This window comes from Pseudonaja textilis, chromosome 2 (assembly GCF_049901715.1).
Source record: "Pseudonaja textilis isolate UNSWEBS1 chromosome 2, rPseTex1.2, whole genome shotgun sequence".
NCBI classification, from domain to species: Eukaryota; Metazoa; Chordata; class Lepidosauria; order Squamata; family Elapidae; genus Pseudonaja; species Pseudonaja textilis.
In genome coordinates this window covers 3469435-3497291 of record NC_141991.1, presented here as the reverse complement: position 1 = coordinate 3497291, position 27857 = coordinate 3469435, and the positions used below count along the sequence as shown (strand labels likewise).

Below are 27857 nucleotides of genomic sequence, written 5' to 3'. Positions count from 1 at the left end.
TGCAGGAAAACTTACCTCACTGGCAAGATGCCTGCGCCTCGCAGCTGATTTTTGGCTGTTTTGAGGCCCTTTTGGGCCTCCCGGAGGCTTCAGGAAGGCTTCTGCAGGCTTTTCAACTAGGCCCATTTAATCACTTCCTGTTTTTCCGGAAATATTGGAAGTGATGAATCAGGCCTAGTTTTGGGTCTGAAAAGACTGCAGAAGCCTTCCTGAAGCCTTTGGGAGGCCGAAAAAGGCCTCAAAACAGCCAAAAATCAGCTGTGAGGTGCAGTGCAGGTAAGTGGGCGGCAGGGTGGGAGATGGGGATTGCATGCGCGTGTGCAGGGGGGCTTACGGGGGGCGCATTGCCTTCTGGGTGCTGGTGTGTGGGAGCACGCAAGCGCACACACAGTTTTTGGCACAGGAGCCCCAAAAGTTAGCCGCCACTGTCCTATACCATTTCAGACAAGTGGCTGTTCAGTCTCTTCTTAAAGAACTCCAGTGATGAAGCACCCACAACCTGTGAAGGCAAGCTGTTTCACTGGTTAATTGTCCTCAATGTTAGGAAGTTTCTCCTTAATTCCAGGCTCTCTCCTTCATTAGCTTTCATCCACTGTTTCTTGTCTTACCTTCTGGTGCTTTTGAAAATAAGTTGACCCCTTCTTCTTAGTGGCAGCCCCTCAAATAGTGGAATACCACTATCACGTCACCCCAGTCTTTTTCTCTAGACCAGGGGTCTGCAGCCATAAATACTCAGAAGAGCCATTTGGATCAGTTTCCCACATAAAACACCCGAAGCCATAAAACCTGGGTGGGAGTGGCCAACTCAATCTCACTCACTCCCACCCAGTCACATGACAATCCCACAGCCACGCCTACCCAGGTTTTGTTTGCCATCTGGCTGTTTTTCCGGCCAAATTCGAAAAAATCTGGCCGTATTTCTATCTGCTTGGCCGTGAAAAAGTGATGTCTCCGGCCAAATTTATTTGGCTGTACGAAAGTTGCTTGGCCGTGAAATCGGCCAGATGGCAACCCAGCCGCTCTCCTTCCCTCGCGCATGCGCGTCACCATGAGCAAAAGGACAAGCGTGTCCTCACACATGCGCGTCACCATGAGCAAAAGGAGGACAAGCGCATCCTCCGGCGCTCTCCTTCCCTCGCGCATGCGCAAAAAATAATTTGGCTGAATTTGGCCGTATTTTGACTTGAGTTTGGCTGCAGAGCCAAACTGCAATCTGGCAACCCTGTTTTGTGGCTCCCGGTGTTTTCTGTGGGAAACAGGTATTTCTTTGTGTCTTTTTCCCTCTGTCTCTCTCTCATGTGCATGTGTGTGTGTGTTCTCGAACCATTTCCAAAAGCAGGCAAGGGTTGGGTTGTTTTTTCTTTTGCTGATGTTCTTTCTTCTTCTTTAGCTTCTTTTTACCATATGATTTAAATCAAGAATCATTTTCAGGTTCCCAGATAAATGAAGCTCTTTCCCCCTGCTGTGGCTCCGTCGGCTGAACCCACCACTGCCTGGCCCTGCCCTTTGCTCTCCCCTCCCAGTCACTCCTCGCCTGGCCTGAGAAGATAAGAGCGACGGCCGAGGGATGGAGACTCGTCATGGGCTCCAGGAAAAGGGGACGCCACTGTGAAGCGTGCTAAATGTAATTCTGCACAAGGTACTGTGAGAGCTCAAATGTAATTTAGCCTGCGGGATGCTTTCGCAACACCTTGCACAGGAGTTATATTTAGCACGCTTCAGAATGGGGGAAGACTGCATCCCCTTTTCCTGGAGCCCATGACGAGTCTCCATCCCCCATCGTTACACTGGCTAACTCAAGGTGGGGAAAATTCATTGCCTTCTTCTCAAGCCCAGGCAGGATTGGCAGTTTGCAAACTCAGATGTGGATAAAAGTCTCCAAGCTTGGATTGGCATGTGTACGCGCGTGCACAGCATGCCAAAAGGAGACATTCTTCTACCAATCTCAGACATCATTGGGAGTTTATTTCCCTGTCTGGTTCCCCTTCGCAGCAAAGGAAGAGGTGGAGAAGAACATTGCTGAGTGTGTAAGGGTGGAAGAGGAAGTTTGCAGGGAGCAGTTTCCTCCGAGCCCAACTTCTGCCTTGACAGATCTCTGGAAAGCAAGAGGAAATGGCAGGGAAGCAGCACTTGATGATCCTGCAGGAAGGAGGCCGGCCCTTTTAGAAAGAAAATCCTTGTTTCCAGCCGTGTATAGTAAAGATGCTGGCTTGTTGGGGCAGTCTTCCCTCACGCAACTCCCCTGCCACCCTTCCTCCTCTCCAGAGATCTTCCAAGGCAAAAGATGGACCTGGAGGAAACTGCTTCTTGCAAACTTTCTCCTCCGTGCTTCTACATGCAGCAGAAGCATCCTCCATCTTCTGTGAGGGGGATAGGCAAGGCTGGGAAGGGGGATCCAGAGGTTCTCCAGCAGAGGAAGGCGAGACGAGGATGAGCACCAAAGCCTTGTCCACCAGAGGAGTCTATCAGGCCACATGGGGGCATGGACTACCCAGAGCCCTGGAGGGCAAGCACCCAGCCCGGCCCAAACCAGCTTTCCTAAAGGGGTGCTTGGCCACGCATATCTCCTCCTCGAGGCTGCTGCTGCTGTGCTCGCTCTTCTTGGCCAGGTTACTCATATGGGTGTGGGAGGGCCAAGTGTGTGAGTCAGAGGGAGGCTCCCTTTCAATGCGAGGAGACCCGACTTTGGAAACAAAGCCTCCTCAGGGTTAGGATGGGAAACTACCAGGAGCAAGGGGAGGGCGAGGCTAGCAGGGTTGCTGGTGGCCAAGTGCTAAGGCAGGAGTTCACTCAGATCCTCCCTCCCTCTCATGACAATTTCCTTCCTTCTTTTCCCTTCCTTTCTCCCTCGTTCCTATCTCATTCCTTCTTCCCTCCCTCCTTGCCTAGGAAGGGAGGGCATAAATTTCCCAAGTGGGGCAGGGGCCGTCACAGTGAAAAGGAAAGCATTCGGGGGCACAGGGCCAGTTGCAAGGCCAGGCTGGCAAGCAGGCCGAGGCGGCAGAGAGCCCTAGCAGCAACGCAGTGCCCGCCATCAGGGCCTCTGCCACCTCAATGGCCCGCTTGGCACTCCATTCTCGTCACCTCCTGTGCACGCGCCCAGGGGTAGTATCCATCTGGAGTGGGGAGGGCCGAGGCGGCAGGGGATGGCTCCTCGCTGTCTCTAGGGTCATCCCATGGGCCACATCTAACCTGATCACGGGCTGGTTCTGACCCACGGGCCTTGTGTTTGACGTGCATGATCTAGTATAAAAAAACAAACATCAAAAGAACTCATTGTTTGTATGTTTCTCTTTTGTATCTTCAATATTTCTATACATCTCCACAACCCTTAACCGGAGAAAAAAAGCATTGTCTAGAATCCAGGACTTTTGATAAAACATTCTGAGCTCAACTCAATGAAATTGGGTTATGACTGATGATGTAAAACAGCTGTCCCTAACCTTTCTGGCTTAGTAACCCAGCTTGGGGGTGTGTGGGGGGGCGGGGAGAGACAGAGAATGGTTTTGTGCGATTGGCAGACACGTGCATATACAGCTCCACTTGTAGAAGTAGCTGGCCTGTGCGCCCACCCCTCACACAAATGGTGCTTTGCACATCAGTGTGAGTGCCTGCCACTTGCACAAGTAGAGCTATGTGCAAATATGCTCACCCACTGCTTGCACAGCCTAGTTCCAAACAGGCCACAGCCTGTGAGTTGGGGACTCCTGGTTTAAAAAGAACCCATGAGAAATTGGTGGCCTCCAACATTCTGGATGTGGCAATCAGAACTCTCACCGGAGTCTTCCTCATACAAGCAGAGATGGAAAAAGTAGAACAGCCAGAGAAAGGGAAAAGCCCTGATACTTGGCCCAATAACAGAACAGAAACATTCAGGCAACAGCAAGAGGTATCAGATAACCTCTAACAAAGTTGTAAAAAAAATTTTTCTTTTTAACCTAAGACATAATTGAACAACAGTGTGATAATTGTGTTTGGAATTTTGGAATATCTGAAACAATATCATGAAAATCAGTCAGGAATATTTCTACATGTAGAAAAGCCCTTTGTCTATTTAAACTCAGCAAAAACCACAAGCAGGATTAGGGATTCACACAATTCTAGTTTGCACTAGAAAGGCAATTTATGCATACATATCTAAGAAGATCTACAATTTATTTGGATTATTACACAAATAGTCCTTGCATGGTGTTTTAGACAATTACTAGTCCTCAACTTCCTACAGTTCATATAGTGATTGTTCAAAGTTATAGAAGCATTGAAAAATGTGACTTATGACCATTTTTCAGTTATGACTGTTGCAGCCTCCCAATGGAGGCTCAAATATCAGATGCTTGGCAACAGATTCATGACAGTTGCAGTGTCCCTGGATAATATGATCAGCTTTTGTGAGTGTCTGACAAGCAAATCCAATGGGGAAGCCAGATTCATTTCACAACAGTATTACTAACTTAAAAACTACAGGGATTCACTTAACAAATGTGGCAAGAAAAGTCATAAAACGGGGCAAAACGCACTTAATAACTGTTTTTGCTTAGCATCAGAAATTTTGGGCTCAATTTTGGCCTACACCAAGGACTATCTGGATTTCTATTGAAGCTCTTTCCACAATTCCTTCATTGGTATGGTTTCTCCCATGTGTTGATGCTTCTATGACGAGTAAAAGCGCTACTCCTTACAAAACTCCACTCCATGTATTCATATGGTTTTTTTCAACAATATGGATCCTTTTATGGGATGTGAGATCACAACTCCTTCTAAAGCCTTCTCCACATTCCACACATTTATAGGACATCTCTTTTGTGTGCCTCCTCTTGTGGGAATTAAGATCATAACTACGAGTAAAGCTCTTTCCACACTCCATGCATTTATAAGGTTTTTCTCCTGTATGGATCCTCTTGTGGGAATTAAGATGACTGCTACAAGTAAAGCTCTTTTCACATTCCATGCATTTATAAGGTCGTTCTCCTTTGTGATTCATTTGATGGGTTATAAAAGAACGATTGTAACAGAAGGTCTTTCCACACTCCATGCATTGGTACGGTTTCTCTCCTGTGTGGATCCTCTTGTGAGTATTAAGATTACCACTCTTCCTAAAACTCTTTCCACACTCCATGCATTGATATGGCTTCTCTCCTGTGTGGATCAAATTGTGGGAATTAAGACTACTGCTACAAGTAAAGGTTCTTCCACACTCCATGCATTGATACAGCTTTTCTCTTGTGTGGATCCTGTTATGGGAGGTAAGATTACTAATCCGCCGAAAACCCTTTCCACATTGCATGCAATGATATGGCTTTTCTCCTGTGTGGATCAAATTGTGGTAATTAAGACTATTGCTACAAGTAAAGGTCTTTCCACACTCCGTGCATTTATAAGGTCTTTCTCCTGTGTGATTCCTCTGATGGATTATAAGAGTGTTATAATAACAGAAGGCCTCACCACACTCCGTGCATTGATAAGGTTTCTCTCCTGTGTGGATCCTCTTGTGGGTATTCAGACTACTGCTACATCTAAAAAACTTTCCACACTCCATGCATTGATATGGCTTCTCTCCTGTGTGGATCATCTTGTGGGAATTAAGATGACTGCTAGAAGCAAAGGTCTTTCCACACTCCATGCATTTATAAGGTCGTTCTCCTTTGTGAATCCTTTCATGTCTTTTAAGAGAATGATTATCACAGAAGGTCTTTCCACACTCCATGCAGGTATTTAGTTTCTCTTCTGAATGTGCCTTTTTATGAGAAACGAGATGATCGGATTTATTGAACCTCTTTCCACACTCCATGGATTTATATGGTCTTTCTCCCGTATCAATCACTGTATGGTTAGGAAGCCAACTGACCTGAAGAAGACCTTTTTTAATTCCACTTTGTGATTGTTTTGTTTCATCACTCTTTGGTTGCATCTGATCTACAAATTTCCTTTTTTCCCCTTTCAAATTGATCTCTTGGTGTTCCTCCTTGCAATTCTTATTCTCTTGCCCATTAAAGCCTTGAAAAAGAAAAAGGAAAACTATATATTTTCATTCCAAAAGGATTGGATCACAACCCTTACCTAATCCTTCTCCTGGGACAATTCCATGGTGCTACAAACTCCCAAAATGTACTGGACAATTTATCATGCTTGGGCAGGAACATACTCAGCACTTCCTAACTTCAATCAAAGTCTCAGCTCCACTTGTCTGCAGAGCAGAATCTTTGAAAGTCAAAGGGAATTTTTGGATGGCAATTGCTCCCCACCCTTAACTTAGGCTAATGTCTAACTCGATACACAAGTGGTCATATCTCTAAGAAGGGAACATCTCTCTCAGGGCTCATCCAGTCTTGGTTATAGCAGTTCAGGAGGGAACACTAAATCCTGGTAGGCAGAATCTGGCTCAAGAAAGGCCACATCATCAGTACATTCAGCTTCTTCCTCACATTCTTAATGTATGAGTATTATGTAATGAGTTTTATGTTCTATGAGCAGGAAGCATTAAAAAAAAAATGATTTTCTTTATGTAAAAAGCCAGGCTATGCAGTTTTCCAATTTTTCTTACAATACATTTCCTTCTTTCATAAAATCAGTTTAGTCAAAAGGTTAAGACACCAGGCTAGAAACTAGGTGAGTCTGAGTATTATTTCTGCCATGGCTGAATGCTAACTTTGGGCCAACCCATTTCACAGGGTTGTTCTCGTAGGGAAAACAGCAGGAGGAAGGAATATTGGGTTTGTCTATTGCCTATGTTATTTACAGAAAATAAAGGAAGCATATGGAGTGCATACAGAATGTATTCCGTTCACTTTTGTCAATTTTGTTATGCTGCAGCCTGATTCTATAGTTGTTGAAATTCATTTTTTCCTGATTCGTCTACACTCAGTACCCCACGATGACAAAGTAAAAACATAATTTTATACATGTCTTTTAAGCTAACTAAAAAGAAAAAAATGAAATGTCACATTGAGGTAAGTATTCAGATCCTTTGCAACAGCACTTGAAATTTAGTTCAAGTGCCTTCCATTTCTCATGATTGTTGCTGACATGTTTCTATGCTATGGAGTTCACCTGTGGTCAATTCAATGGATCCATGAGATTTGGAAAGACACACAGCTTTCCCTAAATGGCTTCACAGCTGGCAATGCATACTGTAGCAGACCAAAAGCCATGAGGTCAAAGGAACTGCCACCTAAGCTCAGAGACAGGATTATTGCAAGGGAACAGATCTGGGGAAGGCTACCATAAAACTTCTGCTGCACTGAAGGTTCTTCAGAGCCAAATGGACTCCATGGATGATATTTGGCACAACCAGGATTCTTCCAGCAGCTGGTTGCCCAGTCAAAATGAGCAATCGGGGTAGAAGGACCTTACGAAGAGAAGTGACTAAGAACCCAATAGTCATTCTATGTCAGATCTGTTTATCTGCCCTTCTTCAATGGAAGAAGGGGGGAGGGTTGATAGAAGTAATCCTTTTTGATGTAACATGAATATCTGAATTCTTGTATTGAATGTGTGTAAGTTGCACATGATATACAACTGGGGGACTGGAGCCCAGATGCCTGGAAACTTGTCACCTCTTGGAGAAATAGCAAGAGGAGAAGAGGGGGCCATAAAAATCCCAGCTCTGAAAGAAACTTCCTGGGAAGCTCTTCTCAACTACGTTCCCAGAAAAAGGGGTGGGTGGGGAAGTAGCATGTTGCTTCTTTGTATGGACAAAATCCACACCTGACTAAGGGGAGGGGGTCCTAACTCCCTTTATCTAAGCTGCATGCCTGGAGACATATTAGGCCCTGCTTTGAATGTCACCTGGGTATCTTCCTTTTCAATAAAGAATTGCTTTTGAAATACCCAGGTTTCAAAAGTTAATTCTTATCCTCTGAAGGGGTGAGAGTCTGGGCATTACACTCTGACTGAGCTTAAGAAGCCCTGATTGGAGACAACCATCCCTACAGCCCTCCACCAATCTGGGCTTTCAAGCAGAGTGGCTAGACGGATGCCTTTTCTCAGTGCACAACTAAAGCCTGCTTGGAGTTTCAAAAAAAGCACCTGAAGGACTCTCATTGTAATAAAACAAGATTTTCTGGTCTGATGAAACCAAGGTTCAACTGTTTGACCTCGATTCTAAAGGTTATCTCTGGAGGAACAACGCATCACCTGCCTAATACCATCCCAACATGGAAGCACGATGGTTGGCAGTATCATGCTGTGGGAGTGTTTTTCGGCAGCAGAAACTGGGAGGCTGGTCAAGGGTGACAGAAAGCTGAATGGAACAATATAGAGATATCCTTAATGAAAATATGTACAACACAGCGTTCAGGACCCAAGACTCGGCTAAAGATTCACTTTCCTATGTGACAACCATACTAAGAAAACAGCTAAAACGCAGGAGTGGTTTAGGGACCACTCTGCGAATGTCCTAGAGTGACCTGGTCAGAACCATGACTTCAACCTTATTTAACATCTGTGGAGGGACCTGAAAATGACTCTCCAACTATAATCTGACTCAGCTGGAGAGGATTTGCAAGGAAGAAAGGCAGAAAATCCCCCAATCCAAGTGTGCTCCAGTCTCCAAAAAGACTGGACGCTATAATTGCTGCCAAAGCTGCGTCAACAAAATACTGAGTGGAAGGGTCTAAATATTTAAGCCAATGTGATATTTCTGTTTTTTTCTTTTTAATAACTTTACAGAGATTTCAAAAATTCTGTTTTCACTTTGTCATTATCGGATGTGGAGTGTAGATAAATGAGAAAAAATGAATTTCAACAACTGTAGAATCAGGCTGCAGCATAAACAAATTCACAAAAGTGAACGTGATCTGAATACTTTCTAAATGCATTCTATATGCTTTATTTTTTGTAAATAATAAAGGCAGTAGACAAACCAAATATTCCTTCCTCCTGCTATTTTCCCTACAACAATTCTATGAAATGGGTTGAGCTGAGAGACTTTTGGCCCAAAGTCAGCCAGCCAGCATTTATGCCTAAGGCAGAACTAGTATTCACGGTCACCAAGTTTCTAGCCTGGTTATCGTAACCATTTGCCCAAAATGATGTTATTGAAGAAGGAAATACATTTGAAGAAAAATTGGGAAACTACATAGCCTACCTTTTCATATAAAATAAATTATTTTTTTAAAAAAAATGCTTTCTGCCCATACAATACAAAATATTCATTTCAGCAACTGTAGAATCATGCTGCAGCATAATAAAATTGATAAAAGTAAAAGGGGTCTGAATACTTTCTGAATGCACTGTAAATATGTGATCTTATTCAGAAGTCAAATTTTCCTGAGCACAGAAAGGTTTTCTTACCCAGAGAAAGGAGATTCCTGGAATTCTCCAGCATGACTGCTCTATAGAGCTCTTTTTGGTCAGCATCCAGTTGAGACCACTCCTCCTCGGAGAAATACACCGCCACTTCCTCAAAACACACAACATCCTGAACAAGGAAAAAAGTTTCCCTATTAACAGATAATCCCAAGAATAATTTGATAGTTTTAGTTCACCAATTCTAGGACAGAGATCATGTGAACAAAATGGGCATCCTCTGCAGAATTAAGAATAGAATCTCACCGCTTTGGGCTGATGGCACAACTAAATCAGGTTTGATCAAGCTCCCCTCAGAAGGGAGAATGTTCAGTGACCTGATATCAAATTTGTATTGCTTAGAAACAGCAATTTTATACATTGAACTCTAGAACAAAATGAAATCCATCCAAGATTCAGGGACCTTTTCCAATGTTCTTCTTACCTGAACTAGCGGTTCAGCTAACTCTTCAGCTCCAGCACTAAGAGGTGATTCTAAAAACTCCAAGGACAGCTTTCTACTCTCTATGAGAAAGAGAAAAATTCTGGAAGCAGTATTTTTAAAGAGACAATACAATAAAGTGGAGCGAAAGAATCAGCTAAATGTTGAAATCTCACCTCATACAGAAGGAACTTTTCTTACCTTGCGTAGCGTCTTGACTTTGATCTTCCTGGAAGTTCTCCCTGAAAAGCAGCTCTTGAGAAGGTCTGAATGAATCTTTCCTCCCCTTGGGATACTCAGTCACAGCTTCCCTGCATTTCTGGACATGATGTGATACGAGAAAGAAAGGAAGAGCAGAGAGACAGAAATGAATTATCATACTGCATCTTTGAACTAGCAGTTCCCAATGTCCATTACTGAAACTCAAAACAGAATGGAAGAATTGCCCCAAATACATCCCCTGGAAGAATAGAACAAATTCTCTTAGAAGTTAATAATCTCAGAAAATTCTGCCAAAAACAAATTTACAAATTCAGAGAGATCCTCTTTAGAGCTGCCATGATTACATTCTCCCACCTGCAACTCTTCTTGCATGTTTTCCTCCTCCTGACTCAGCAAGAAGCCTTCCGCCAGGGACACCGCCTGGGAACTGGTCTCTGCTCCACATTCCCGCACCCATTTTGCCATCTCTGAGGGAAGCACAGCCAGCAATTGTTCCAGGAGCACCAGGTCCAGCATCTGAGCCTTGGTGTGTTTTTCTGGTTGCAGCCACTGACGACAAAGATAGTGAAGCTGAGTGCAAACATCTCGGGGCCGGCTCCCCTTCTGAAACTGCACTTTTGTGAAATAAAAGCATTGGACCTCTGAACTATTGGATGCCTCTTCGGGGATCTTCTGCCCAGGATTCATTGCCCCATTCCTCCCACAGCTCCAAGGCTGAGCAGCGGGAGGGGCTTTTCTAATTTCGGCATCTGTTGGGTGTTGTCCCTCCATCTTCTCTCTGGTCTCTAATACAGCTCCAAAATGGGCCCTTGGATCTCCACAGGTCTTTCTGTTCAAAGAGATCTGGCCAAGCTTTCCAAGGTCATTCAGCTCCCTTCCCAGACAAGATACTTAAGATTCCAGAAGAACCAGTATTTCCAGCTAACATACCTGAAATTGAAAACAATTTAGGGTGTTTGCTAATGTGATTAATTGAACTACTCAGCATCCTTATCAAGAGAGGGAAGGGAAGGGAAGGGAGAAAGGAGGAGGGGAAAAAAGAGCGATTTGAATGAACCTCCCTCCCCCTACATATGGGGAAAATTGCAGAGATTATTAAATTTTATTTTTTATTTTTGTGTCTTATTATAAATTACTCTAGGCAGGAATTATACATAATGCTCCTTCTTACAATTTCCCCCAAAAATCCCTATGACGAGGATTGGGCTGAGAGTTGGGATGGTCTCAAGGCTTTCATGCCAAAGGGTGGACTAGATGTTAATTTCTTGGTTTCAAGCCTTCTACTTTCATCACTGAACCAAATGGCAAATTACAATTTTATTTAATATAATTTAATAGACAGTTTAATATCATTTCTACGATTGCATAGTTAAGAACGATTGGCACAGTCCAATTCATAAATGTCCCAGGTCACAAAAAAACAACTGGCCACTGGTGGGAAAGCAGGAAACCGAGTTCCAGTCCTTGCACACCTTTCACCTCCTTGCACACGGGAGTTGCAGCCTTTGTACGCTCGCTTCTCTGGGCATAAGAAGGGGGAGGCGAGGGGAACCCCTTCTGAAAACGGGACCATAAATATGCAGGAAACTGTGCAGAAGTCAAGACTTGGAGGCACAAATCTCTGCTTTGCAAAGACGACTTCTCCTCCTCTCCCTCCCACGCAGAGCTTTTCCCATCGAAACGGAGAGTAAATGGCTCCCTCCTTTCTCAGACACCGATTTTTTTCTCTCTAGGGGCAGCGGGGAGGATCCGAAGCTCTGCTATCTCCCCTACCTGGCCCGTGCATGCACGGGGGCGGTGGGAGAAAAAAATGAGACCCCTGCCTCCCCACAACCCCCGACTCCAAGCCTGATGGAAGTTTTGCGGGTCTCCATGCGAACCTCCAGCACGGGCGAGAAGCCCCATCACTGAACCCCGACTCACGTCTGGATCTCGGACCGCGGACTCTTCCCTGCAGCCTCTTCCTTTGCTAGAAAGGCTCACAGCGGGGAGGGGGGCGAGGGGGCGAGGAGAGGGCAGTAGATTCGGACACCGTAGAAAGAGCGGATCTGCTTTCAAGCCTTTCCGGGAAAATGATTCTCTCTTGACTTGGGAAAGAGACCGGCGCATGCTCAGTTCTATTGTAAGGGGGAGGGCGGAAGAGCTTCCCGGCTCTTCTATGGAGCCCCCTAGAGGATCCTGTGCGCATTGCGAGAAGAGAAGGAAAGGTTCCCTGTAAAATTGCCTATCTAGGAGGGAAGTGGCAGGCGTCAGTTTCTAGATATTCCTCTTTTTAATCTCTAAGAACCGTCTGTGATCTCGTGAAGATTGAGAAAATCTCTGTGGAGACTCAAAAATCCCTTTCCTGAAGAGCAGCTTCTCTGAAGGGTCTCTAGGGATTTCCAGAAGGCATCAAAACGAGCAAAATCCTGTCAGAAATGGCAGGGCGGTCAAAAGACAAGGAACGAAAGTCTCTCTATGAAATCCAGCCTGTGTCTTCTGCCTGATGGCAAATTCAGCCTTGAAGTGGGGGGGGGGGACTGGCAGAGAGACAGGGAGGAAAACTACTTGTTGAGGAAAATTAACATTTGTAACGTTTTCAATTATTACAGCTACCTTTTCAAATTTATGCCTCTGGCCAGCCAAGGAGGCTTGGAAACCCTAAACTCAGCCTGTAATAATAATAACCAATGAAGATCCCAATGAAACAGAAGCATTGAAACAAAGTACCAGTGAAGATCCCAATGAAACAGAAGCATTGAAAGAAAATACCAAAATGAAGGGAAAATTCAACCTTTAAAAAGTTGACCTTTCAAATTCAAGGCGCCATGATGGAGAAATAAAAATGGGGAGATTACCCATACGTGATTAGTGAAAAAGTAGAATTACAAAACGAATTTACCAAAAATAAATATAAATACCACAAAGCAAAAGAGAGACAGAGAGATATTTATTTTTGTTGTTGAGTAGGGAATACGATTCAGGAAATTTGAATACGAACCTTAAGACCTTTGGAAAAAAAAGATTTAGCTACAATTACTAAAAGGAAGGATGGAGGAAAAATTGTGGTGAAGAAACAATTTTAAAAGAATGGCTTTTAACTTCTCATTCTGCCTCTGTTCTTTTTCAGACCATTTCTTGATATATAAAGGTTCCTTTAAGTCCCACCTGACTAATTTTGTCAGTCTTCCATTATGAAAAAAAAAATCACATGATTACAAAAGCAAGATCACTGCCATGAGCCAGCAGTGTGCAGCAGCAGCCAAAAAAGCTAATGCAATCCTAAATTGTATTAACAGAGGGATACAATCAAGATCCATGGAAATGCTAATACCACTCTATAAAGCCTTAGTAAGACCACACCTAGAGTGCTGCATCCAGTTTTGGTCACCACATTATAAAAAAGATGTTGAGACTCTAGAAAAAGTACAGAGAAGAGCAACCAGGATGATTAGGGGACTGGAGGCTAAAACATACAATGAACGGTTGAAGGAACTGGGCTTGGCTAGTCTAGTAAAAAGAAGGAGCAGGGGAGACAGGATAGCGGTCTTCCAAGATTTGAGGGGCTGCTACAGAGAGGAAGGGGTCAAGCTATTTTCTAAAGTGCCTGTAGGCCAAACAAGGAATAATGGATGGAAACTGAACAAGGAGAGATTTAACCTGGAAATAAGGAGAAACTTTCTGACAGTGAGAACAATCAACCAGTGGAACAACTTGCCCTCGGAAGTTGTGGAAGCTTCATCACTGGACACTTTAAAGAAGAGATTGGACTGCCATTTGTCAGAAATGGTGTAGGGTCTCCCGCTTGGGCAGGGAGTTGGACTAGATGACAAGGTCCCTTCCAATTCTGATTATCTGTTATCTAAATGTTTTCAAAGTAGCTCAGTCCTCTGAAGTATCGGATCCAGTGCTGGGCTGCACATTTTTTAACAACCGGTTCTCTGGCTGGGTAGGTGTGGCTGGTTGGTCATGTGATTGGTGGTGTGTGTGATGTCACTCGTCACACCCACCCCTGCCTCCCGGCCACTTGCCTCAAAGGAACAGGCAGGATTCAACCAGTTGGGACTAATCCCATCACTGGCTGGCCCCACCTCACCTGTTTTTTCAGCCTGTTTTTGGAGCATATTCAAGTTGCTTTTGGGGCCATTTTCAGGCTAGTTTTCAGGCCATTTTTGGCTGTAAAAAAAGGCCTGAACACAGCCCAAAAAACAGGCTGTAAGCGACATTTTGAGGATAATTAAGATTTGTACTGATTTTTTCCCCCCAATTATTGTAGCTGCCTTTTCAAATTCATGCCTCTGGGGTGCCCAAAGGCAGCCTGTGAATAATCCTTAAGAATAGATCCCGATAAAAAAGAGGCATCAAAATAAAAGTTCCAAAATGCTCAAACTTGTGGACCTTTAAAAATGTTTTACTTCAAAACAAGCCGCCATGATGGAGAAATGAAGATAGGGAGAATAAAGTCTCATTTGTGACTAGAGAAAAAGTGGAATTACAAAGTAAAGGAAGGCAAATACTGAAAAATAAATATAAAGCTCAAATACCACAAGGCAAAAGAGAGAGAGAGAGAGAGACATGAGTAGTTTTATTTTGGTGTTGAGTAACGAAATACGCCTCAGGAAATTTTAGTAGGACCTTTAAACCTTTGGAGTAAAAGATTTTTTTTTCTAGCCAAAAATAATGAAGATTTCACTGGTTTGAAAAGATTTGGAGACAACAGTTCAACAAAAAAGAGATTTAGCTACAATTAATGAAATCACTCACTGGGTGAGGCTGACTTGGGACAGCTGGGTGGAGATGGAATAAGTCGTACTGGCTAACTCAAGGTGGGGAAAATTCGTTGTCTTGTTCTCAGCCCAGGCATGATTAACAGTTTGCAAGCTCAGATGTGGATAAGACTCCAAACTTTCGTGCTTTTCTTAAGGTACCCCAAGCTGGAGAACCTAGAGCAAATTTTTCAAACATTCGACAGAATGCTAATGAGCCTTATGCTGATTTTGTTGAGCGTCTGTCCAAACCAATTAGATAGCAGTTTGATCATCAGGAAGCTGCTGGTGAACTTCGCCAATTAGCTATTGAAAATGCTAATGCAGATTGTAAAAGAGCTTTACAGCCATTAAAGGCTACTGCTCATTACACTCTGGCAGATATGCTGCGAGTCTGCCAGGATATTGGATCACAAACTTATAAAATGCATATGTTAGCAGCTGCTATTCAGAAAGGACAGCGACCAATTTAAGTGTAAAAAGCCTGGCCACTTTCAGAAGGACTGTCATTCTACACCTTCTATGCCTCAGAATCGTCCTTCTAAAAAGTGCCCTATTTGTAAAAAGGGATTTCATTGGGCCAATCAATGTCGGTTTTGGTCAGGAAACTTGCCAATGGGTGTGGCACCCACCCAGAATCCAAAGCGTGCCTTTCCCATCAATCTGACTCCTCCAGCAGTCTCTCTCACTCCTCCCCAGCCACAGCCGGTAGCGCTGGGATCAATCTAATCACTCAAGAGGAAATTGAGTTTAAATTTCCCTTGGAAGTTAAAATAGTTCCATTTCAATTTAAAGGTCCTTTTCTTTCAGGATTAGTTGGCTTAATTTTGCCTCCTTCTGCACACAAAAAGGGCTGTTTTGTGGTGCCTGGGGTAATAGATTCAGATTACACTGGTATCCTCATGATTCAGATTTGGGTGAATCTTCCTCAACTTCTTCCTTGTAATTCTTCTGTTGTTCAATTGTTTCTTCTTCTATATGAAAATCCATCTCCTGGTATAGGTAATCATGGGGATGCAGGATTTGGATCAACTTCTTTATCTGTAGGCTTACTTCATCAGCTCTCGTCCTTTGTTAACGCTCTTCCTTAATAAACAACCATTTCAAGGGTTACTGGATACTGGAGCCGATGTTACTGTCATCTCCTCTTTACAGTGGCCAGTACAGTGGCCAAAAATGACAATTTCTTCATTGTGGGGAATAGGAGGTTCTACAGCTGCTTGGCAGGGTGTTCAAGAAATTAATGTTACAACATCTGCTGGTAAGTCCTTTTTCCTACAACCATACATTCTAGATATTCATACTAATATTTGGGGCCGTGATATCCTTTCTCATCTTAATGCCCATTTGATTCTTGATGATGGCTCTTCATCTTAAATTGTTCTACGCCAGTTTGGGTGGAACAATGGCCATTATCAAGGGAAAAACTTTACAACAATTGGTTCAAGAACAATTGGCTGCTGATCATATAGAACCTTCTACTAGTCCTTGGAATATTCCTGTTTTTGTTATAAAAAAGAAAAGTGGGAAATGGCGTTTCCTTCATGATTTAAGAGAAATTAATAAATGTATCCAACCCATGGGTCCTTTACAATGTGGTCTACCAAATCCTAACTTAATTCCTAATTTTTATAAATTATTGGTAGTTGATCTTAAAGACTGCTTTTTTACTATACCTTTGCAGCCTCAAGACAAAGAAAAATTTGCATTTACTGTCCCAGTTTTTAATAATAGCATGCCCACAAAATGATATCATTGGCGAGTGTTGCCTCAAAGAATGCTTAATTCCCCTACACTTTGTCAATATTTCGTGGATAATGCCCTTCAACCCTTTCGGAATAAATTTCCTTCCTATTTAGTCTATCATTATATGGATGATATATTGATAGCAGCCTTGGATTTTGATGAATCTAAGTTGTTAAAAGAGTTAATGGTCACTGTGGCACAACAGGGTTTGTATATAGTCTCAGACAAAATTCAAAAGGTAGAACCTTATGCCTACTTAGGACATAGAATGTTGCACAATTTCTCCATTCCAATTCTTCCTGAATTACAAGTACAGAAACCATATACCTTAGTACAATGGCAAAAATGACTTGGCATTATTAATTGGGCACGCCCATTCTTCTACATTGCAACTGGTGATATGTTGCCCTTATTTCAGTCTTTGAAGGGAGCGCAATCACCAGGAGATCTAGTTGTATTAACTGATCTTCAAAGAACATGCCTTCAAGAAATATTGAATAAGTTTAAGCATCGATATGTGGACAGGATAACATCCTTAATAATAGGACTTTGCTTAGCGATTCTTCCCACTACACCCTTACCCACAGGATGTCTTTATTCTAATGCGTCCCCGCAAGCGGTCAACATTCATGAATGGATTGTCAGCTACTCCGCCTAGAAACATTTATCCTTATCAATCAGCATTAGAGGATTTGATTATTAAAGGTCGTAAACGAGCCTTACATCTTACAGGACAGGATCTCATTAGCACAGCTTTCACTCGTACAAAAGTTGAACATGAGCATTTGATGATGATTTCAGAATCTTATCAGATAGCCTTTTCTCAATATGTGGGAAACTTGTATTCTTTACCCAAGGATCCTAGAATAGTGGTTACTACTACTTTAAATGCGGCCTTTTCTTCCATTTTTGTGTGAAATCCTATTTTTAAAGCTCTTAGTCTTTACTGATGGATCACCTACAAGGGGTGTGGTTGTTTGGCAGATTCAACAACAATGGTATTCTAAATTTACTGCCACGCAGACTTCAGCTCAACGTGCTGAGCGGGCTGCTGTGATTTTGGCTTTACAATTGTTCAATGACCAACCTATTAACTTGATTGTTGATACTCAATATCTGTATTTAGCTATGCAATCTCTTCTCTTTCCTTATTGTGCTCTCTCTTTGGATAAGAATTTGTTATCCTTTTTTTTATCTTTAAAGAAGAGTTTGGAAACTCGCTTGTATTCTTTGTATGTAGAACACATTCGAAGCCATACTCCCTTTACTAATGCCTTGACTGAAGGAAATCGGAAGGCAGATGAATCCTTAAAGGATGTTATTTTTCATTGCCTATCCTCTTTTGCTGTAATGGGTCGGCCTTCTCAGTTTAAAACTGACAATGGCCCCGCTTATATTAGTAGGGAATTTCAAACCTTTTGTCAGAAATGGAATATTACTTTAGTGCACGGAATTCCTTACAATTCTCAGGGTCAAGCTATAGTTGAGCAAGCTCATCGTACTTTTAAGGCATTGCTTCAGAAACAATTACAAACTGAGTCTGACCCTTACCATCTGCAAAAGATTCAAAATCTCATTGCTGTAGCATTATATACTTGGAATTATTTAACCTTTTTAGATTCTCTTGCAGACTCACCTGTTAATTTGCATTTTCAAACTACTGAATCTTTAGCAAGGCCTTTGGTAAAGTATCACCAAGCTCCAGATCCAACCTGGAAAGGCCCTACACCGCTGATCACCTGGGGTCGCGGTTACGCTGCCGTGGAAGATCCTTCTACTGGACAAGCAGTGTGGGTTCCAGCGCGCTGTGTTCGTCCGCATCATGGCATGGTATCAGGGCCTTCACAACCCGATTCTGGATTTCAATCTTCATCTGAACACAGAAGTCTGTCTTCCAAGGTCAAAGCACTCGCAACCCATCACCTGGGACCAGGTTAAATCTACTACATATCAAGCCCAGCAACAACTGCAACAGGCCTCATTACCTCAGACTTCTGAAAATCTTGTTGCTGCTGTTTTTGCTATTATTACTAATTGTTACAATTTTACTTTGTATTTTCTTGTTTATGGTTAATGGTGTTTCTGCTCAAAATGACACTCCTGTGGTTTGTCTTAACCCTAATTTGTGGGTTCGTCATGCCCAATACATGTTTATGACCCATGGCACGAATATTACTTTATACTATGAGCCCCCAATGGCATTTGGTCAAATTTCTTTTACCCCTAACTTGATCATGTCTTCTACATTTATTGTCTCACAACTACAATCTATTTCACACTCCTGGCTATTTTCTAAACCCCCTATGCAATTGAATTCTGTCAGTTGGCGTTATTTGAAAGTTAATTTACACGGGGTCTGTGTTTCTGTTGTCACACTAAACACACTTGGCTTCATAATTGGTCTGATTATGATGCTGCTCAGCACATATTTAAAAAGCTGGAGAATTATAGTTATTGTTCTAACTACTATTGGTTGTCAGGTACCTTTAATTCTTCTTTGCATGGAATTAATATAGCTCCTGATATGTATCCTGACAATTTTCCTATTTTTAATGCCTCTGATCAATCTAATACAGGATCGATATGCGCTGGTTGGCAGATTAAGAATCGTAATATGTGGTTCTTTTTTGATAAATATGCTACTAATGTTCATCCTCAGAATTATCAATGTGCAACTATAGGTTATTTTACTCTACCTGTTCAAATAGGTACGCTCCCATCAACTCGACAGGGCCTACATGTAATAATGAAGTGATTATTGACACACAATTGTCTTCTGGTTCTACATTTGTCCGTGCATTGGCAGGGGCTGTTACAGGAGTCCTTACTTTAGGCTCTTATCCTGGCATAATTGCTCAAGAAAACAGATGATCTATTCTTGGTCTCACCTGCAGACTTGAAAAATCCATCAATTCTACTGCTGCTATTATTCATTATTTGCAGCATAAAATAGAAGACTTAAATCAAGATGTCTTACAGCAGCGTTTTGCCATAGACTATCTTTTAGCCCGTCAGGGAGGGTTCTGTATATTAGTTGGACAGCGTGGATGTGCTGTGCATTTTCATTCTTTGAATAAAACTACTGAGGATGAGCTTGCCAATTTACAATCCATACATTCTAAATAATATCCATGCTCAGTACTCACCTTTTGCGTGGCTAACCAATTGGCTCCCTGATTGGTCTTGGCTCAGTCAGTTTTTCTTTTATGCTATAATTATTATTATTGTACTAATTATAACCTGTTGTTTTATTCAATGTATTCCAAATTTATTCGCATTATTTCATCCTGCTTCCCCCTCTCTTACTCCTTTACAATTGAGATACATTCATAAATCTTTGAATCCTCCATTTAAAATAAAAAACGAGGATATGTAGAGTTGTAAGCAGGAATGTTCTTATCTTGGATGGCAAACCTCAGATAAAGAATGTTTACAAGCAAATACCACTCAAACAAAACCACTAATCTAAAGGAGGATTAGAGAGAGGAAGTAAACATGTGTTAGACTTTAACTAGAGATAATTAATTGTATTAATTACGATGCTAAACAGGAAAGAAAGTTATGCAATAACCAAAGTTAACCAATGTTGGAGGATTACTAAAAATGTGTATAAATGCAAGACTGGACTCCAATAAAGTTCATCATGATTCAGTTGATCATGATCAAGCAACTCGACGGCCTCATCATTACAACAGAAGACCATTACTACCAGTAAAGATCTTTCCACGCTCCATACATTGATATGGTTTCTCTCCTGTGTGAGTCCTATTTTGGGAGGAAAGATGACTACTCTTCCTAAAACCCTTCCCAAGCTCCATGCCTCAATATGGCTTCTCTCTTGTGGGAAGTAAGATGACGGTTACGAGTAAATGTCTTCCCCCACTACATTCATTTATAAGGTCTTTCTCCTGTGTGATTCCTTCGATGAATTATAAAAGAACACCACTCCATGAATTCATATGGTTTATTCTCCTGTATGGATCCTTTTATGGGACCTAAGAATGGAACTCTTTCAAAAGCCCTCTCCACACTGCAAACATTTATATGACTTCTATCGTGTGGCTCCTTTTGTGGTAACTAAGACCATTGCTACGAGCAAATCTCTTACCACACTCTTCGCATTGATATGGTTTCTCTCCGGTATGGATTCTTTTATGAGTGATAAGAGCAGAATTCCATATGAAGCCCTTTCCACATTCCACACATTTATATGGCTTCTCTCCTGGGTGGCTGCTCTTGTGGGCATTAAGATGATTGCTACAAGTAAAGCTCTTTCCACACTCCATGCATTGATACGGCTTCTCTCCTGTGTGGATCCTTTTATGGGTGGTAAGACCAGATTTCCACCTGAAGGCCGTTCCACATTCCACACATACATAAGGCTTCTCTCCAGTGTGGCTCCTCTTGTGGGCATTAAGACTACTGCTGCAAGTAAAGGTCTTTCCACACTCAATGCATCTATATGGTTTCTCTCCTGTGTGGATCCTCTTGTGGATATTAAGATTGCTACGCTTCGTGAAACCCTTTCCACACTCCATGCATTTATAAGGTCTTTCTTCTGTGTGATTCTTTTGATGGATTATAAGTGACTCAGAAGAACAGAAGATCTTTTCACACTCATCGCTCTTTGGTTGCTTCTGTTCTACACATTTCCTTTTCCCCACTTTCAGATGGATCGCTTGGCATTCCTCCTTGCAATTCTTATTCTCTTGCCCATTAAACCCTTGAAAAAGGAAAATGAGAACTGTAGCAAGAATAGGGAAACAATCAAAACTTTTCTTCTGAAATTTAGCCAAAGAATCATCAATATATTTCAGCTGTTTTGTGGGCAAACATGAAAAGTCCAAACTAAGATTGTAACAAAGACCCAATTCCAACTGTATCCCTAATGATCCTCCTATAATAGGATTGGATCACAACTCTGATCTAACCTTTGACCTGGGACAACTCCATGGTGCCACAAACTCCCAAAATGTACTGGACAATTTTTCATGCTAGGGCAGCAACGTACTCAGCCCTTCCTAATTTCAATCAAAGTCTCAGCTCCACTTGTCTGCACAGCAGAATCTTTGAAAGTCAAAGGGAATTTTGGGATGGCAATTGTTCCCCACCCTCAACTTAGGCTAATGTCTAACTCGGTACACAAGTGGGCATATCTCTAAGAAGGGAACAAACCTCTCAGAGGTCATCCGGTCTTGGTGATAGCAGCTCAGGGCTATCAGGAACCCAGTGAACAGGTTCAGGAGGAAATAGCGAATCCTGGTAGCCAGAACCTTCCTCAGTACATTCAGCCTCTTCCTCACATGCTTCCTAGTATCTTTGATGAAATGAGTATTTTGCATTTCATGAGCAGAAAGTTATTTTAAAAAACAACAATTTCCTTTATGCAAAAAGCCAGACTATGCAGTTTTTCAGTTTTGTTTCAATAAATTTCCTTCTTCCATAACCTCAGTTTGGTCCAAAGGTTAAACACCAGGATAGAAGGTAATAAATTTACAGACATTTCTAAAATTTTGTTTTCACTTTGTCATTATTGGGTACTCAGTGTAGACTAATGAGAAAAAAATCATTTTCATCAACTGTAGAATCAAGCCGCAGCATAACAAAATCGACAAAAGTGAAGGGAATCTGAACGTCAACTCATAAAACATTTTCTAGGCCCGTTTTATAGTTGCCAACAAAAGGGTGGAGGAGGAAGGAGTTTGAAAGAGCAGTGCAGCAGTTTGGAAGCGAAAGCAGATTCCATGCATACCTTGCAAAGATTATACTAAAAGACTGGAGTTTCTGCCACATAAAACTCCAATTGGAGAACATGATTCATGACTCTTGGCTATGGACGTATTTCGTTGGAGAATATGAATTATGATACACTCAGAGAGGTGGGGGAAAACCAGTCTCAAGGTTGATGGTCAATTACATGTCTCAGAATCAGCTACATCCAGGTCATGCCTATATGTCGCTCCTAATGAATTCTTTGAAACTTTTTAAAGTTTGGCTCAAGGTTCATGATTTAATTAAGGTGATCATTGGAATCCTGACACTGAATACCTTCTGAATGCACTGTATATCCTTCATTTTTTGTAAATAATAAAGGCAGCAGACAAACCCAATATTCCTTCCTTCTGCTATTTTCCCTACCACAACTCTGTGAAATGGGTTGAGCTGAGAGACTTTTGGCCCAAAGTCACCCAACCAGCATTTATGCCTAAGGCAGAACTAGTATTCACAGTCACCATGTTTCTAGCCTGGTTATCGTAACCATTTGCCCAAAATGATGTTATTGAAGAAGGAAATACATTTGAAGAAAAATTGGAAAACTACATAGCCTACCTTTTTACATAAAATAAATTATTTTTTAAAAAAAATTCTTTCTGCCCATACAATACCAAATATTCATTTCAGCAACTGTAGAATCATGCTGCAGCATAATAAAATTGATAAAAGTAAAAGGGGTCTGAATACTTTCTGAATGCACTGTAAATATGTGATTTTATTCAGAAGTCAAATTTTCCTGAGCACAGAAAGGTTTTCTTACCCAGAGAAAGGAGATTCATGGAATTCTCCAGCATGACTGCTCTATAGAGCTCTTTTTGGTCAGCATCCAGTTGAGACCACTCCTCCTCAGAGAAATACACAGCCACTTCCTCAAAACACACAACATCCTGAACAAGGAAAAAAGTTTCCCTATTAACAGATAATCCCAAGAATAATTTGATAGTTTTAGTTCACCAATTCTAGGACAGAAATCATGTGAACAAAATGGGCATCCTCTGCAGAATTAAGAATAGGATTTCACCGCTTTGGGCTGATGGCACAACTAAATCAGGTTTGATCAAGCTCCCCTCAGAAGAGAGAATGTTCAGTGACCTGATATCAAATTTGTATTGCTTAGAAACAGCAATTTTATACATTGAACTCTAGAACAAAATGAAATCCATCCAAGATTCAGGGACCTTTTCCAATGTTTCTTCTTACCTGAACTAGCGGTTCAGCTAACTCTTCAGCTCCAGCACTAAGAGGTGATTCTAAAAACTCCAAGGACAGCTTTCTACTTTCTATGAGAAAGAGAAAAATTCTGGAAGCAGTTTTTAAAAAGAGACAATACAATAAAGTGGAGCGAAAGAATCAGCTAAATGTTGAAATCTCACCTCACATAAAAGGAACTTTTCTTACCTTGCGTAGCGCCTTGACTTTGATCATCCTGGAAGTTCTCCCTGAAGAGCACCTCTTGAGAAGGTCTGAATGAATCTTTCCTACCCTTGGGATACTCAGTCACAGCTTCCACGCATTTCTGGACATGGTGTGATACGAGAAACAAAGGAAGAACAGACACAGAAATGAATTATCATATTGCACCTTCCAACTAGCAGTCCCTCAATATCCATTGCTGAAACTTGAAACAGAATGGAAGAATTGCCCTAAATACATCCTCTGGAAGAATGGAACAAATTCTCTTAGAAGTTAATAATCTCAGAAGATTCTGCCAGAAAGGAATTGAGAAATGCACAGAGATCCTCTTTAGAGCTCTCATGATTACATTCTCCCACCTGCAACTCTTCTTGCATGTTTTCCTCCTCCTGAGTCAGCAAGAAGCCTTCAGCCAGGGACACCGCCTGGGAACTGGTCTCTGCTCCACACTCCCGCACCCAATTTGCCATCTCTGGGGGAAGCACAGCCAGGAATTGTTCCAGGAGCACCAGGTCCAGCATCTGAGCCTTGGTGTGTTTTTCTGGTTGCAGCCACTGACAACAAAGATAGTGAAGCTGAGTGCAAACATCTCGGGGGCGGCTCCACTCTGCACTGATGGATGCCTCTTCAGGGATCTTCTGCCCAGGATTCATTGCCCCGTTCTTCCCACAGCTCCGAGGCTGAGCAGCTGGAGGGGCTTTTCTAATTTCGGCATCTGCTGGGTGTTGTCCCTCCATCTTCTCTCTGGTCTTTAATACACCTCCAAAATAGACCCTTGGATCTCCACAGGTCTTTCTGTTCAGAGAGATCTGGCCAAGCTTTCCAAGGTCATTCAGCTCCCTTCCCAGACAAGATACTTAAGATTTCAGAAGAACCAGTATTTCCAGCTAACATGCCTGAAATTGAAAACAAATAATTTAGGGTGTTTGCTAATGTGATTAATTGAACTACTTAGCATCCTTATCAAGAAAGGGAAGGGAAGGGAGAAAGGAGGAGGGGAAAAAAGAGCGATTTGAATGAACCTACCTCTTTCTACATATGGGGAAAATTGCAGAGATTGATTATTAAATTTTAGTTTTTATTTTTGTGTCTTATTATAAATTACTCTAAGCAGCAATTATACATAATGCTCCTTCTTACAATTTCCCCCCAAAATCTCTATGACGAGGATTGGGCTGAGAGTTGGGATGGTCTCAAGGCTTTCATGCCAAAGGGTGGACTAGATGTTAATTTCTTGGTTTCAAGCCTACTGCTTTCATCACTGAACCAAATGGCTAACTATAATTTTATTTAATATAACTTAATGGACAGTTTAATATCATTTATATGACTGCATAGTTAAGAACGATTGGCACAGTCCAATTCATAAATGTCCCAGGTCACAAACAGCAATTGGCATGGAGGACTCTTAAAATCCACTTAATAAACAAATAAACAAACAAGGGATTGGAACACCCAGGCTTTACAAAGGCCAAGCTTGACAAAACAAAAACAACTGGCCTAATCGGGGACATAGTAACAATGATGCACCTCCCTTCCCTCCTCTGGTACCTTCCTTATTTATCTGCGCACACAGCCAGCTAGTGATAGTGGGGAAAGGCCGGAAAGCAGGAAACCGAGTTCCAGTCCGTGCACACCTTGCACACGGGAGTTGCAGCCTTTTTACGCTCGCTTCTCTGGGCCTAAGAAGGGGGAGCCGAGGGGAACCCCTTCTGAAAACGGGGCCAATAAATATGCAGGAGAGCCAGAAGTCAAGTGCAGAAGTCAAGACTTGGAGGCACAAATCTCTGCTTTGCAAAGACGACCTCTCCTCCTCTCCCTCCCACGCAGAGCTTTTCCCATCGAAATGGAGAGTGGACTAGATGTTAATTTCTTGGTTTCAAGCCTACTGCTTTCATCACTGAACCAAATGGCAAACTACAATTTTATTTAATATAATTTAATAGACAGTTTAATATCATTTCTATGATTGCATAGTTAAGAACGATTGGCACAGTCCAATTCATAAATGTCCCAGGTCACAAAAAAACAACTGGCCACTGGCGGAAAGCAGGAAACCGAGTTCCAGTCCTTGCACACCTTTCACCTCCTTGCACACGGGAGTTGCAGCCTTTGTACGCCCGCTTCTCTGGGCCTAAGAAGGGGGAGGCGAGGGGAACCCCTTCTGAAAACGGGGCCAATAAATATGCAGGAAACTGTGCAGAAGTCAAGACTTGGAGGCACAAATCTCTGCTTTGCAAAGACGACCTCTCCTCCTCTCCCTCCCACGCAGAGCTTTTCCCATCGAAATGGAGAGTAAATGGCTCCCTCCTTTCTCAGACACCGATTTTTTTCTCTCTAGGGGCAGCGGGGAGGATCCGAAGCTCTGCTATCTCCCCTACCTGGCCCGTGCATGCACGGGGGCGGTAGGAGAACATGAGACCCCTGCCTCCCCACAACCCCCGACTCCAAGCCTAATGGAAGTTATGCGGGTCTCCATGCGAACCTCCAGCACGGGCGAGAAGCCCCATCACTGAACCCCGACTCACGTCTGGATCTCGGACCGCGGACTCTTCCCTGCAGCCTCTTCCTTTGCTAGAAAGACTCACAGCGGGAGGGGGGGCGAGGGGGCGAGGAGAGGGCAGTAGATTCGGACACAGTAGAAAGAGCGGATCTGCTTTCAAGCCTTTCCGGGAAAATGATTCTCTCTTGACTTGGGAAAGAGACCGGCGCATGCTCAGTTCTATTGTAAGGGGGAGGGCGGAAGAGCTTCCCGGCTCTTCTATGGAGCCCCCTAGAGGATCCTGTGCGCATTGCGAGAAGAGCCTGCAAGGGCGCGGGACGTCATGTTCCAAGCGGGTCTGGGATGGTCGGCATTAGGCTAGAAGGAAAGGTTCCCTGTAAAATTGCCGATCTAGAAGGGAAGTGGCAGGCGTCAGTTTCTAGATATTCCTCTTTTTAATCTCTAAGAACCGTCTGTGATCTCGTGAAGATTGAGAAAATCCCTGTGGAGACTCAAAAATCCCTTTCCTGAAGAGGAGCTTCTCTGAAGGGTCTCTAGGGATTCCCGAAGGCATCAAAAATGAGCAAAATCCTGTCAGAAATGGCAGGGCGGTCAAAAGACAAGGAGCGAAAGTCTCTCTATGAAACCCAGCCTGTGGCTGATGGCAAACTCAGCCTTGAAGTGAGGGGAGATCAGGAGACACAGGGAGGAAGGCCAGCCACTGATGACAAAGGTAGTGAAGTTGAGTGCAAACATCTCGGGGATGGCTCCCCTCCTGAAACTGCACTTTTCTGAAGTGACAGCATTGGACCTCTGAATTGTTGGATGCCTCTTCGTGGCTCTTCTGCCTATGATTCATTGCCCCCTTCCTCCCACAGCTCCATGGCGGACCAACAGTCTTTCTGTTCACAAGAGGTCTGGCCAAATTTTCCAAAGCCATTCAGATCTCTTCCCAGATAAGATACTTAAGATCCCAGAAGAACCAGAACGTATTTCCAGCTTACATACCTGAAATTGAAAACAAATAATTCAGGGTGTTTACTAGGGTAGTTAATTGAACACGGAGTTGCAGTCTTTGTAGGCAAAGCCAGTTGCAACCTTTGTAGGATCGCTTTCTCTTGGCCTAAAAAGGGGGAGGCGAGAGAAACCCCCTTTCTGGAAATAGAGCTACGAAATATGCAGGAAACTGTCCAGGAGTCAAAGCTTACTTGGAGGCACAACTCTCAGTTTGCAAAAGATATTTTCCTGTCGAAATGGAGTTTAAGTGGCTCCCTCCTTTCTGCGACCCCGATTTTTTTTCTCTCTAGGGGCAATGGGAAGGATCCGAAGCTGGCCCGTGCATGCACAGGGGCGGCAGGGGAACATGGGACCCCTGCGTCTCCCCTTCCCACGACTCCAAGCCTGATGGAAGTTTTGCAGATCTCCAATGGGAGCCTCCAGCTCGGAACAGAAGTCCCATCACTGAACTCCAATTCACTTTTGGATGTCGGACCGTGCAATCTTGACTGCAGCTTCTTCCTTTGCTAGAAAGACTCACCTGAAGGTTCAAAGCGAGTGTGGTGTAGGAGCAGAATCGGACACGGTAGAAAGAGTTGAGGAACTTTTCCGCTGGAAAAGTTATCAGGAACGAAGAAACTGACTTTGGAAAGAGGCTGGCGCATGCTCAGTTCTCTTGTAAAGCGGGTGGGGGGGGGCGGGCGGGAGAGAGCTTCACGGGTCTTCCAAGGAGCCGCCTAGAGGATCTTGT

The 27857-nt window shown here is 42.9% G+C and overlaps 1 protein-coding gene and 1 long non-coding RNA gene across 9 annotated transcripts; one reads left to right on the top strand and one right to left on the bottom strand.

Moving 5' to 3' along the window:
• Window positions 1-210: 210 nt before the first annotated feature.
• Window positions 211-11935, top strand: LOC148126574 (uncharacterized). The gene is made up of 2 exons (XR_015742518.1): window positions 211-276; window positions 11683-11935. It is a non-coding gene; the product is annotated as an uncharacterized LOC148126574 (long non-coding RNA).
• On the bottom strand, window positions 4123-27781 carry LOC113454907 (uncharacterized). 8 transcript variants are annotated; one of them, XM_087927984.1, is made up of 7 exons: window positions 27648-27779; window positions 26114-27118; window positions 23988-24524; window positions 9929-10046; window positions 9731-9810; window positions 9292-9418; window positions 4123-5994 (listed from the first exon to the last, which is right to left on the bottom strand). In XM_087927984.1, exons 3-7 carry the CDS (start codon window positions 24363-24365, stop codon window positions 4676-4678), a joined length of 2022 nt encoding a protein of 673 aa, XP_087784110.1. In that variant the 5' UTR covers window positions 24366-24524; window positions 26114-27118; window positions 27648-27779; the 3' UTR covers window positions 4123-4675. The 8 variants fall into 8 exon arrangements, with proteins under 8 accessions (XP_087784110.1, XP_087784109.1, XP_087784107.1 ...); XM_087927983.1 differs by having other exon boundaries at window positions 26157-27118; XM_087927981.1 differs by lacking the exon at window positions 23988-24524 and adding an exon at window positions 10304-10879 and having other exon boundaries at window positions 26157-27118.
• Window positions 27782-27857: the final 76 nt, after the last annotated feature.

Bases quoted from the DNA above. Each gene is read 5' to 3' on its own strand.
- LOC113454907 (XM_087927981.1), bottom strand. From the start codon at position 10,720: ATGGAGGGACAACACCCAACAGATGCCGAAATTAGAAAAGCCCCTCCC. The intron at 9,811-9,928 runs GTAAGAAAAGTT...TCTTTCTCATAG, and splicing joins AAGTCAAGACGCTACGCAAG to AGAGTAGAAAGCTGTCCTTG. The intron at 5,995-9,291 runs GTAAGAAAACCT...TTCTTTTTCAAG, and splicing joins CAGGAATCTCCTTTCTCTGG to GCTTTAATGGGCAAGAGAAT.